This window comes from Agrilus planipennis, unplaced genomic scaffold (genome assembly GCF_000699045.2).
Source record: "Agrilus planipennis isolate EAB-ADULT unplaced genomic scaffold, Apla_2.0 scaffold404, whole genome shotgun sequence".
NCBI lineage: Eukaryota > Metazoa > Arthropoda > Insecta > Coleoptera > Buprestidae > Agrilus > Agrilus planipennis.
Window position 1 is genome coordinate 25,250 of NW_020442417.1, and position 13,445 is coordinate 38,694.

Below are 13,445 nucleotides of genomic sequence, written 5' to 3' on the forward strand. Positions count from 1 at the left end.
TATATATGTTAGGCCCGAAGACCGAAAACGCTCAGTGGCCGGAAAAAACGGCCACAACGCGTTCTGGCTGCCTTCAAACGCACAGAACGCGTTCTGGCTGTTTTTAAACGCTCGCAACGCGTTCTGGTAACTGTTAAACAGCCGGAACGCGTTTTGTCAATTGTTGTCGGGTATACAGTTATATTATATGGGTATTCCAACCGCAACAAGAGCTTCTGCTACTCGGTTTAAACCATGTGCCAAACATTTGCAGTGAATTAAATTCGGGTAAAATACTTTACAGGATAACAACAAATGATGAAAAATATTAGAGACAACAACCGTATTATTAGTTGTTCGTCCAATTCTTTCCAATTACATGAATTGTCGTTGCCAAGTGGATCTTATAGATATGCAGTCGGAACCAGATGGCCCTTTCCGCTTCATCATGAATTACCAAGACCACCTGACTAAATTCACATTTCTACGTCCACTGAAGACCAAAACAGCTGAGGAAGTTGCTTATCACCTTGTTGACATTTTTTGCATGTTTGGGGCGCCATTTATTCTCCAGAGTGATAATGGCCGAGAATTTTCCAACAAAATTATAAAAAACTTGACTGAACTATGGCCTGGAATGAAACTTGTTCATGGAAAACTAAGACATTCCCAAAGCCAAGGATCTGTGGAAAGATCCAATCAAGATGTACGTGACATGCTGGTATCTTGGATGGCTGACAACAAAACAAAAAATTGGTCTGAGGGGTTGCGCTTTATTCAAAGTAAAAAAAATCGTGTCCTCCACGTTGGAATCAAAATGAGTCCTTACGAAGCTATGTTTGGAAGCCCGCAAATAGTTGGACTTGCCGATTCTCCTTTGACTGAAGATGTTTATTCAAACATCGAAACTGAAGAGCTTGAAGAATTGTTGAAATATATTAATAATATCAATGGTAAATCAAGGGTTTTTATTTTTTATTATTATTATTATTACAAAACTGCAGTCTCTGGACGACGTTGGGGATTGCGATAAGAACAAGGAGAACGTCGAAGACTCAAGTAAAGTGTACTGCATAATCTGCGAAAAAGAATCTTTAGGAGCGCACAAATGTTCAGAATGTGACAANTTCACACTTCTACGTCCACTGAAGACCAAAACAGCTGAGGAAGTTGCTTATCACCTTGTTGACATTTTCTGCATGTTTGGGGCGCCATTTATTCTCCAGACTGATAATGGCCGAGTAAAGTGTACTGCATAACCTGCGAAAAAGAATCTTCAGGAGCGCACAAGTGTTCAGAATGTGACAACTTTGTGCATGCGATTTGTGGAAAGTCAACAAGCGAAGGGTTTGGACAAGCGATTGTTTGCAACATTTGTGACAGGAAAAGGTCTATTCGCACTGAACAAAACAATGCAAAAAAGAATTTGAAAAAACAAGCGGAAAAAATGTCATATGCTCGACAATATAAGTGTTCAGTGTAACTTTCTTCCTAGAACTGAAAACCAATTATAAGAAATTTAATATTGTTGAAATGATTCGGCCAGGAAAACCGAACCCATCTTTGGTATCCAATTATAGTTGTGTTGTCAATAATTGAATTGTTTCCTAAAAACTGAAAAATGGATTGAAATTGATTTGTTATATAAGTACAATATAAATCTCATTATACGCAGGTAAAAAGCGGCAAATAATACAAGTCGAACATTAAATTTTTTATTTAGAAAGTTGAAAAAACAATCAAATTTTAACTGTATACCCGACAACAATTGACAAAACGAGTTCCGGCTGTTTAACAGTTGCCAGCACGCGTTGCGAGCGTTTAAAAACAGCCAGAACGCGTTCNCTTAACAAGTATTCACAATATGAACTAAAACAAGTAGTTAACGCAATGCAACAAATGCCTAATTCGACACTTAAACCGCATTATTTTTTATTTTTTTAATTTGCTTTCACTGGATGAGTCTGGCAATTAAAAAAGGTGCTTATCGCTGTAGTTTTACGATAACATGACTATTTTTAGACCGCATACGTCACATACGACTAAAACATAAGAAGATGCCACTGGATGCCTCTTAATCGTAGTATTATATTAAATTGTATATGTCTGTATATCTACACTACTGCGGCATCACGGGAAAAGACTGAACTAAAGTGTATGTCCTCAGGTAAAGGTAGTGAAACTGGCACCATTTCAATTTTTTCATTTTCTTGTCTGCAGATGGTGACAGCTTCGAAATATCATAATCCCATTGTGAAAGGCTGTGGTACCCGATGGTGGGTGTCACAGTGCAAATTTGGGTGCCATATTTACATTTAATATATAATCTGGGTGCCTAAAGTACGGACTCTATATATATACTGTTGTATTCATTAATACATAAATAAACAATTTTGTGTCATTTTGTTTTAAGAAAAATAAAAATAATTGGTAACCCATGAAGCACTGCAATTTTCAAATTTCCTGTCATATGTCCATATTTTACTAATACTGATATTTTAGAGAAATGAATTGCTGCTAGTGATAGACAAGTTACCATAATCGAATAAAATAATTCGAAGTGGTCTGTATTCTGTCGACAGTTTTCATCATAATGACCCACTATTGATTTTAAGATTTTTGAATAAGTTTAGTGATTTTGATATGTTTGGGAAGGGTTGTAACGTCTTGAAAAGGCAGACTAAGTTTAGAATGTTCAAGATATAGTTGTACAATTATATGAATTAAACCCAATATACATGATTTTGTAATGAGGTTGCCTGTTAAATAGAAAAAAATAAATGAATTTGAAGTATTTATTAACTTACATCTCACTATATTATTTGCACATAAAATTAAAATGGAAAATGAAATAGTTCCGTTGATGCAATATTCAGTATTGCTTAGCTACAGCACATTATTAAAGTATTTGTTAATTAACTGATGCTTCACTATATTATTTGCAGCATTATGAATGTCTCTGACATTATCAATCACTACATTATTTACAAGTTGAATAGTTGTATGTTCCTCAGGATTAACTTGTGGTAAAACTTCATTTAATATTTATGCTATATTATGTAAAACAGCTGTAGCTACTATAATACTTTTGGTTTTCCATACCCCAAAAGTACTTTCTATAGGATTAGGCGTTCTAATTTGTAATTCATTAAACAAATGTTCTCCTGCAGTTATAGGACCAGCATTTTTCCCAGTTAATGTTTAACCCGTGCTGATTGGCCACGTTTAAAACTTGTTTCAATCTTTTCATTGCTTCGTTCATGTTATTGGCTAATATTATTAGATCATCCATATACGTCACGACTATTTTTTCTTTTATGACTTCTTGATATATGACATTTATAAATTCCTGGAAAATTATGGGTGATACACATAGTCCAAAAGATGTTTTAAGGAACTCATACAGTGACAAATGACGTAAATTTCTGACTTTTTACGTCCATTGGAACATGGAAGAACCCGTTCTTTGAATTAATAGTTGAAAAGATTTCCGCTCCTTGTAACGCACCTAATTGATCATGTATCATTTTCTTTACCTCATCACGGTAACATTTATCATTAATATAGGATAGTTCGATTTCATCAGCTTCAGAGATAGTATTTATGGCAAAAATTTATGGACAACTTTCCGATTTTACATCGTCGAGCTTTAAAAAGGATACGATTACCTGTCGCACACGCAATTCAACATTATTTAAAAATCGGTTCCTAACAACAATCCGTGCTTGTATTTCCTTCGGTACTACATGAAACGTTACTAGAAATTCATCACCGTCAACATTCATACTTTTTGTAAACTCACCCAGTGTTACGTTGCCAGTGGATCTGAGACCTTCAAACTTAAGTTTACGTGTTACCAAAACAGGAGATCCTATTTTTTCTTATTCATTAGATCGCATAAAAATTAAATCGCTACCTGTATCTACTAAAGCTACAAACATACGGTCCTCTACTACAACTTCTTTCACGTACTATTGTTTGTTTAGTCTTGATAGAACAAAAGCTATTGCTTGACTCGCGATTTCCAACATTCTATACACATATTGTTGGTGAGTTTTATCTGTTCTCTTTTTCCGCTGCGACAATTCCTAATGTATGTGCTAACTATCTACGACTTCATCGAACTCTCCCTTTAACGCTTTCTTCAACTCTGCCCAAGTCTTTACGCACTTCTCATGGTTTACGAATAATTTTGCTGATCCCTTTAGCAATCTCTTTGCGTATGTTACCTTCTGAACGTCGGACCATGCGCATAGGTCTGCCGTTTCTTCAAAGTCTTCAATCCATTGATTGACATTTATGTAATCATCTCCGCTAAACTTTTCAAGAGATTCCTCGACATCCCTGAATGTTAGTTGTGGTTGCTGTACAGACTCACGTCTTCGATGTTGCGTGCCGGATCCTGGTGCTCTGAACGCTGGAACGGTTTCGTCTTCATTGTCTTCGTTTTCTCTATCGTCTTCGTTTTCTCTATCGTCTTCGTTTTCATCATCGTCTTCGTCTTCGACTTCTTCGTCGTCTTCTGGGTCATCCCGATAGCGTTCAACACTTTACGCAGCTTTTAGTCGAGCAATTAAACCTCTTCGTCGGTCAAGATTGATTGTTTTATTTGAATCTCCTTCTCACCGTTGTTTGATACTTCGTCGTCTGCCATTTTTTCTTTTGTAAAACTCTTCATCGTTTTTAATATTTCCGAACACTCGTCTTCTTCCCTTGCCACTTATTTCTCACTAGTTACTGTGATCCCGGACGAGCCCCCAAAATTAGTATGATATATTAAATTAATTGATGTTTATTTCACAGTTAGTGAGAACAATTGCAAGGCTGATTTTCTTAGAGGTTTATTTACAAAATGTATTTAAATATTGATAAGAAACCAAATCGATGCTGCCAGCAAAGAGAATTCACTAAAAGTCATATTTACTTTTACATGATCATTATAAATGTGTTTTAAATTTAATTCGTCTTGTTTGAATAAAATTAACGAATTTGCATTGTCTCTTATCAAGTGTTTGAGGATTTTTGCGTAGGTTTGACAGAGATAAAAACAGTCGATGTGATTATGACGTCCCATGCTAAAATATTCACGAATTACGTCTTGTTTATCAGTTGCTACGTCATCAAATATAAATATAAAATTTGTTTTAGCTGCTGATGGATTCATAATATCTTCGCTAATACTGAAGCAATAATAACCTATTTCATTTATCGGCTTCAGTAATTTTTCTAAATAAACATATTTAGGTTGATAGAGTGACTTTGAATAAACGTAAACATTTTCAAATTTTAAACCATTTGGATGTTCAATTAAACTAACCATTACATTAGTTTTTCCACAGTTTGAAGGTCCAATAATGAGACATCGTAATGTTGTAGGAAATAATTTGCTATGCTTTTCAACTTGATTTATTAACATATCATTATTTTCAATATCGAATGTAGTTTTCTGCTTTACTACTTTCATCTTTCCAGATATACCTACCTTCTACGACTAGTATAAAATGATGTTCTATTCCACTTTTTATATTAGTTCATTTCAGTAATCGTTAATCATAACAAAGATATAATGAGATATGGTAAAGGATTTTTAGATAAAACCCTTTATTCCATACCATACGAGTTACATATACCGGGCTATAACTTTTGCGGTCCTAATACTAAACTTGATAAACGCAGAAACCAATCGGGGATAAATGAACTGGATAATGCGTGTAAAGCTCATGATCTGTTTTATGAACAGGAAAAAGATATCTATCAGCGTCACAAAGCTGATAGGACACTAGCTGAAAAAGCATTAAAACGATTGAAGGCAAACAATTCAACAATTGGTGAAAAGATGGCAGCATTAGGAGTGGCTGGTGCTATGAAAGCTAAGATAAAATTGGGAATGACTTATAAAAATAATAATAATTCCAATAACAATATGCTAAGAAAGGTTACATTTCTTTTTTTTAAAAAAATGTAAACGAAACTTGGAGAAGACTAAAATTTGCATTTTATCAACTTTAGAACATTTAGATCAAGTGGTTACCAACACAAATACCAACGCTAATAATGCGAATAAAATTGTAAATCGAAAGAAAAAACGTAAAAAGAAAATATAATACAGAAATAAAGCAAGAATGATCTTTCATCAGGATGGATATATCAAGTGGTTTTAAGAAACCAACTGATAATAATAATAATAGTGTCAATAGTAATTACGATAGAGAATAACTGTAGCAGATATATAGAATCAGTGTAGAATAGTATAAATTCTATTAATTAACAATAACGTTATAAAATTAGACACTAGGTATTACAAAGTTTGTTGAACAGTAGTATTTGCTGTGTAAGCACCTACACGAGCGCGTACCCGAGGACAATAACAACACATTCTTCGTTAGTGTCTAATCTGCAAAATTTGTTTCAGGAGGTGGAGTAGTCACGTTGTAGATAATCGTACTTTGATTCCAACGGTACCTATTGCAATTTGCGGATTCAAACTTTTCAATATATATAACTGCTGAATATTTTAAAAGGAAGTTTGACCCAATTATATCATTCACGTTGTTTGAAAATCTGTCTACTGATAATAATAATGTAAAAAAAATAAATATTGCACAGTAACTATAACTTTTTAATAATGATGACTAAGATGTTATGCACCACAAAAAGTCTCAAAAAAGAAAATTGAAATTTGAAAATTGGTAATGATAATATTAGTAATTAAACAACTGATATTCCTAATAAAAATGTAAAACATTAATATCAACAACACCATCAATATGAGAGTAAAGAAACAATCAACGTCATCAAAAAGAAAACAACAAAAACAGAGTAAAATAACTTTTAGTGGACTCGTTAAAGATATAAAGAATGAAATACTTCAAAAGAAACCTAAAAATATTTCTGGAACTATTCAGACAGCAATTCAAGCCGCAAAGAAAACAATTGCATGTAGTAATGGTAGAAAGAAAACACCACGTGTAATTAAAATTCCTAAAAGAGGCGGTATTTTACCACTAATTCCAATATTTGCTGGACTAAGTGCTTTAGGGGCGTTAGGTGGTGGAGCGGCACAAATAGCTAATGCAATAAATTCGGCTAGGAACGCAAAACGCAAACTTGAAGAAGATCAAAGACATAATCGAGAAATGGAAGCTGTAGCTGTGAAAGGAGGAAGAGGGTTGTACCTGANCAATATGAGAGTAAAGAAACAATCAACGTCATCAAAAAGAAAACAACAAAAACAGAGTAAAATAACTTTTAGTGGACTCTCGTTAAAGATATAAAGAAACAAATACTTCAAAAGAAACCTAAAAATATTTCTGGAACAATTCAGACAGCAATTCAAGCCGCAAAGAAAACGATTGCATGTAGTAACAGTAGAAAGAAAAGACCACGTGTAATTAAAATTCCTAAAAGAGGCGGTATTTTACCACTAATTCCAATATTTGCTGGACTAAGTGCTTTAGGGGCGTTAGGTGGTGGAGCGGCACAAATAGCTAATGCAATAAATTCGAGCTGTAGATGTGAAAGGAGGAGATTGGTTAAATAGACCTTGACGTAAATAACGTTATACCTAACATTGATTTACAAAATAATAAATTTAATTACATTGTGGATGACAGTGATAACGACAATGATGAACTAATAAAATTCTTAAACTTTCTCCAAAGATAATTGATAAGAAAAAAGATAAAACTAGAGCAATAGAAATACCTATAGGGAGTTATGAAGTAAAAGATATAAACGACTATATACAGGGCCAGTTGAAATTATTGAAAGAAAATGATACAGTATTGCGAATTCATGCAAATAACAACACGCTAAAATGTGAAATAAAGTGTACAAAAGATATTGATTTTTCAAAAGACGATTCAATCGGGCAATTGTTGGGATTTAATAAAAAAATTCTAATAAAGGATAGACATCATATTTCTGATTTTCCAATCAATATTATACCAGTAAATATAATTCGTGTTGAATGTAATCTTGTTACAAATGCCTATACGAACGGTGAATCGGTACATACGATTCATGCATTCTATCCAACCGTTCCACCTGGATATAAAATTGTAGAGAAACCAAATAATGTTATTTATTTACCGATAACCACTCACATTATAAATAATATAACACTTAAAATAGTAGACCAAAATGGGAACTTAGTTAATTTCAGACAGGAGGTTATAACAGTCACACTACATCTAAGAAAGATAGTAAATTAAGAAAAAAAGAGATATGGTTGTAAGATTTAATGGTAGCAGTAACAACGACAATAGAACCAGTGAAGATATATATGGACCAGCTACAATTAACAAAATTAGTCATAAAGAAGAGTCTAAAAGACTAACATCAGAAAACAAAAAATTTTTAATATCACTCGGTTTCAAATTGAAAAAGTAACAAAAAAGAAAAATGATGAATATACTACAAGTTAATGAAAAAATTAACTTCGATAATTCGATAACAAATATCGAATTACATTCTCATCAACCGTATGCAGCAAATACATTTAATTACAGCGATGAAATCAGAATTCCGATACAACAACAAGATATTCTAACGTTACCGAGCGAAAGTTTTCTACATTTGGAAGGAAAATTAATAAAAACCGATGGAAACAAACCGACAACTGTTACGTTAATTAACAATGCATTTGCCTTTCTGTTTGAAGAGATTAGATACGAACTGGGTGGAGTAGTAATTATCGTGTGAAAAATCCTGGTATAACAACTACACTGAAAAACTACGTTTCTTACAATGGAAATGAAATGGTCGCTTTACAGAATACCTGTTGGTTACCACTTGAAGATGATGCTGCGGTCATACTCGATCCAACAACAAAAGAATTTGAAGTATGCATACCTCTGAGAATGCTATTAGGATTTGCTGAGGACTTTAAAAAAATTATTCTCTCAAGTCTATTTATGATAAAAGTGGGGCGGAGAAAGGTAAAATGTAAATAAATAAAATTGTATGGAAAATGCCTCACGTAACTGTTTCCGATTACGAAAAAATCAAATTATTGGACTATATTGAAAAAAATGTCACTCTTCCAATCACATTCAAAAGTTGCGAATTACATGAATATCCATTACTGCAATAGACAACACGTCATACGTGGACCGTTAAATCAGCATCTTATTTAGAAAAACCACGATTTATAATCGTAGGTTTTCAAATCGATAGAAAACATAACCCGAAATCGGATAATTCGCAATTTGATCATTGCAGTTTGAAGTCTATCAAATTATATTTAAACTCTGATATTTATCCATATGACAATATCAATGCTAATTATCGGCAAAAACAATTTCCAATTTTATACCAAATGTATAGCAAATTTCAACAGTCGTATTATTGGAATAAGAGCAGCGCCGAACCTGTGCTTACACCAGATTTCTTTAAGAAACGTGCACCGTTAGCGGTAATTGATTGCTCACATCAAAGTGAAACGGTTAAAAACGGTGCAGTTAAATTCGATTAGATTTGAAACTGCTGAAGATGTAGCTGCTAAAACGTCGGCGTATTGTCTAATTATTCACGACAGATTTGTAAATTTTGCAGCAAAAAGCAGCGAATCACTAAAGCCCCGCTTCGACCCCGACAGCCCGATAAACCGTGGGATACTATCGTCCTTGATCTTATGGGACCCTATCCTAGGACCTCACCTGGGAGGAAATTCATTTTAGTGGTCACAGATGTTTTCTTCCGTTGGGTAGAAGCATTTCCCATCAGCGCAGCCACTACTGCCGTCGTCACCAGACTACTGGAGCAGGAGGTTTTGAATCGATATGGCTACCCTCGTGTATTCCTTATGGACAATGGTTCCCAATTTACCAGCAGGAATTGGATGGCCGCTTGCGTAAAATGGAAAGCGCAACATTGGACAACACCTCATTAAGCACTTTTTGGGCGAACACTCTTAAGGCCAGGAGAATGGGATAATTCCACCGACGACGAGGAAGTAGTGAAACCACCCACCTATCAGAAAAGGAACGCTGATATACGAAGGCTTCTACAGTCTTATAAGAATCAGCGAGCTGGCGCCGCAACAAGAGGCTTACATTCCTATGAGCATGGACAACAGGTGTATTGCAGCTTCGTCGTGATACTTATGTAGAAGTTGTGGTTGGAAGGATGTTGGTATTACAATAAGCCAAACGTTTGTCTCTTTCTCCCAAAGAATGTTGTCACTGACACGGTAGTGCCGTAGGAACATGACGTCTTCTTCGGCGTGACCGACAGGATATTCCTTCAAAAGGTTATACCACTGACACAGTTGCATGATAGCCGGGTGAATTGTAGTGGGACTGGCTTGGCTCAATAATCTTGACCGTAAGCATCTCCTCAATTAGGGCGTGGATTAGTTTCTTCTTCTCTTCGGAATATCTGTACGGTGGTAGGCAGAAATGCTCGTTTTTAGTCAGACCGTTGACGTGTCGAGCGGTTCTCGTCGGAAATGTAGGCTTTCTAAACGCTTATTAAAAATCATCGACCAATTTTTGAAACTGGCTATGGTGCTCTGGAGGGAAATTGTGTGTTACCAGTTCTTCGACAGGTGCGGCCGGTGTGCTAGTGGTTTTAGTCGGATCCAATAAACACTGTGCAGTGTGTCTATGCCACAGTACCACTCTCAAAGTCGAAGGTAGCGTTGCTGCTCTGTAACCCCGGAACCAGTAGGGTAAGATAACCGATTCTAGCACAGAGGAGTAGGTAAGTGACGAAACGTCATCGATCGTAAACGTGCAACTGTTAAATGGTTACTGTTAAACGGTTGCTGCTACTGTTCACATGACGTTATTGGCTCTTGACGATGTCAATGAGTGTAAGCATTAATACATATATTGGTTGTATTTATACTACAAAGAATGCGGATTTTAAATAGAAGTTATTTGGTTGTGGGAGGGAAAGAAGTAGGAATACGTTAGGAGGAGGGAGAAGGTGGTTGAGTTGGACAGTTAAATGTTATGTCGATAATAAAAGGAAATGTTGTTAAGGTTAACGATTCTTTATTTTGATATAAATAAAGTATATGAGTGCTACAATCAAAATATTGAATAATAAAATTACATTAATAGTGCTTACAACTTGTAGAAATAGGAAAGAGTCGGTGATGTAACCCTTTGATACAGAGCCCTCTCTGTTTTCAGCCTCATGAAGGTGAATCCATCGGCTTTCAACGTATTTTCGAGACTGTCCATCTTTTTCAATGAATGCAAGTTTTACAGAGTGCAGGTTTTCCACGTTTTCAATGGTATAAACATTTGTACCATTCACATTTTTTAAAATAACAGATCCCCAATTTTTCATCCATGCACAAGGCACATCAATATCTTTATTAAAATTTTTACAAACATAGGCTTGATCACCAATTGTATTATCAGGTCGTGAAATGTAGAGAGTGTTGTTATATAAATATGTTAAAATCAGCAACGATGATACACTGATCATGATTGGTTTTTCCATTACAACTAAGATGATGAATATGAAGAATGTGTTCTTAATGCACTGCTCCTCCAGAGATACCGGTTTTAGTGGAAGGGGTTTCAGGCACATAAGTTTAGAAGAGTTGAGTGTGTAAGTTAGGAAACATGGAAAGCTTTATCGAGAAGTTTAATAGTGTGCGGGTGGGTAATGAAGAGAAAGAAATACGTTCTCTAACATCATTGGAAGTGAATTACACGTATCCCGTACAACGCTTCAAAAAGAGTAGAGGGGCTAACGGGTTCCCATATATGGGTCACGGCTCCCCAAATCTGGGCCATGGTCCATCCATCAACATCTTACCAATTTTGGATCTATAGAAGGTCTTTCTAGGTCATTCTTCATCTAAGAGGTTAGACCATGCCCCTTTTGTCAACAATACCAGAAGCTCTTGTTGAAGACCCTCTGGAATTGTCCTAAAATGGGGGTGGAGCCTGTATTTATTTGAATTTCCCGCTTAAAGCTATGGCTTATTGAATTTTATCAAACGAGATTAGCGACATCTCGTTTGATAAAATACTGAAAACGTTTTCTGTAAAAGTGTGTGTAATTTGCAGCTATTGTTTTTTGTCTATTGAATTTTTTTTTAATAGATGTCGCAAACAAAATGGAGCGTGGACAAGGCTATGCCAGTTTAAACTTGAATTTTCCCTCCTACATGAACTTTGGAAATAAAATTCTTTTATTGGTAAAATAACTGTNCAGATATGGGAACCCGTCTGCCCCTCTACTCCAATAGAACGGTTACAATTTTTTTGTTTACGGCAGAGCCATGTGTTTTGGTAAGACTTCCCAATTTCTCGGGCCAAAGTATGGCACCAACGACTAGGGATGCGCAAACTTACATGCTATAATTATATAAGTACCTGTTATCTAACCAGCTGTAACTTGATAGTGTAAACCACTCTTCTAGACTCTTTGTAAATGTTTTTATACAGTATGCGGTATATGACATCACGTTCAATAAAAACACGTAAAATTGGAATTGCAATATCATTAGTTTACAGTACAGCTAATAGGAGAAAAGACGAAATACAGACTGTTTGCAAATGACAAACAATTCACACATTTCGATGTAATAAAATAATTCCATTCCCATACATTTTGCAATTTTTACTATTGAAGGATTACTGTGACCATAGTTATTTTGTAATTTTGTCTTAATTAGTTCGTAATTGTAACAACTGTAGCAGTAGTTAAGGCTAACTTTTTTAACTATCTACTACTATTAAGTCGTAATAAGCGTAAAATTTTAATCCCAGCACCAAAAATAGCTATACAATAAACTAAAGGTTCTGTAATTTATTTAAGAAACAACAATGGTAAAGACATTAATTTTTAAATTACTAATAGTGGTCAATGTTAATATGCAACAACAACTTGAAATCACTTTTCGATTTTGACCTACTATAAGTTTCCTCAAATTAATGAGAAAAATATTTTTGTTGCTGTTGTCACCCCCCGCCGGGAATCGAACTCGGGACCTTTGGCATTGGCTTAAGTTTCATATACTTGTATATACTTATAATTACGTTAATAATAAAAAATCGACAGATCTTTAACCTAGTAGGCCAGGTTTGTCGTGGTTGCTGTTGTCATCTCTCGTAGCTTAGTTGGACAGAGCATTGGTGCGTAAACTATTATAGGCTGATTTTGTTCTTGATTTTTTATAATTTGTATGCGCTTCCTTTTTCAGTCTGATTTTATCTATTAGCTCTTTAGAAAACCAACTAGGATAATTGTTTATCTTACTTGAGTAGACCAGGACAAAATGTGTAATTCCTTCATTGATGTTTTCACAAAACAAATTAACTTTGTCATTGACAGACTCCAATTTGTATAGTTCGACCCAGTTACTTCTGAGAAGGAAGCTGTTAAATCTTACTTAATCCGCTTTTTTAAATACGTAAGTTGGTGTGCTATTAGTAGTAAAACAATGTCGGAGCTGGGACTCAAGATGGCCTGTCCATCCAGTTCTGACCATCGTCCAG

The 13,445-nt window shown here is 35.0% G+C and overlaps 1 protein-coding gene across 1 annotated transcript in view; it reads right to left on the bottom strand.

The window, feature by feature from the left end:
• The window catches only part of LOC112906289 (nucleolin-like), a 16,823-nt gene extending 12,190 nt beyond the window's left edge, over nt 1-4,633 (bottom strand). The window contains exons 1-2 of the mRNA XM_025980183.1: nt 4,606-4,633; nt 4,209-4,501 (exon numbers count right to left, since the gene is read on the bottom strand). Coding sequence (XP_025835968.1) covers nt 4,209-4,501; nt 4,606-4,633 — 321 coding nt within the window. The remainder of the gene's footprint in view (nt 1-4,208; nt 4,502-4,605) is intronic.
• Nucleotides 4,634-13,445: the final 8,812 nt, after the last annotated feature.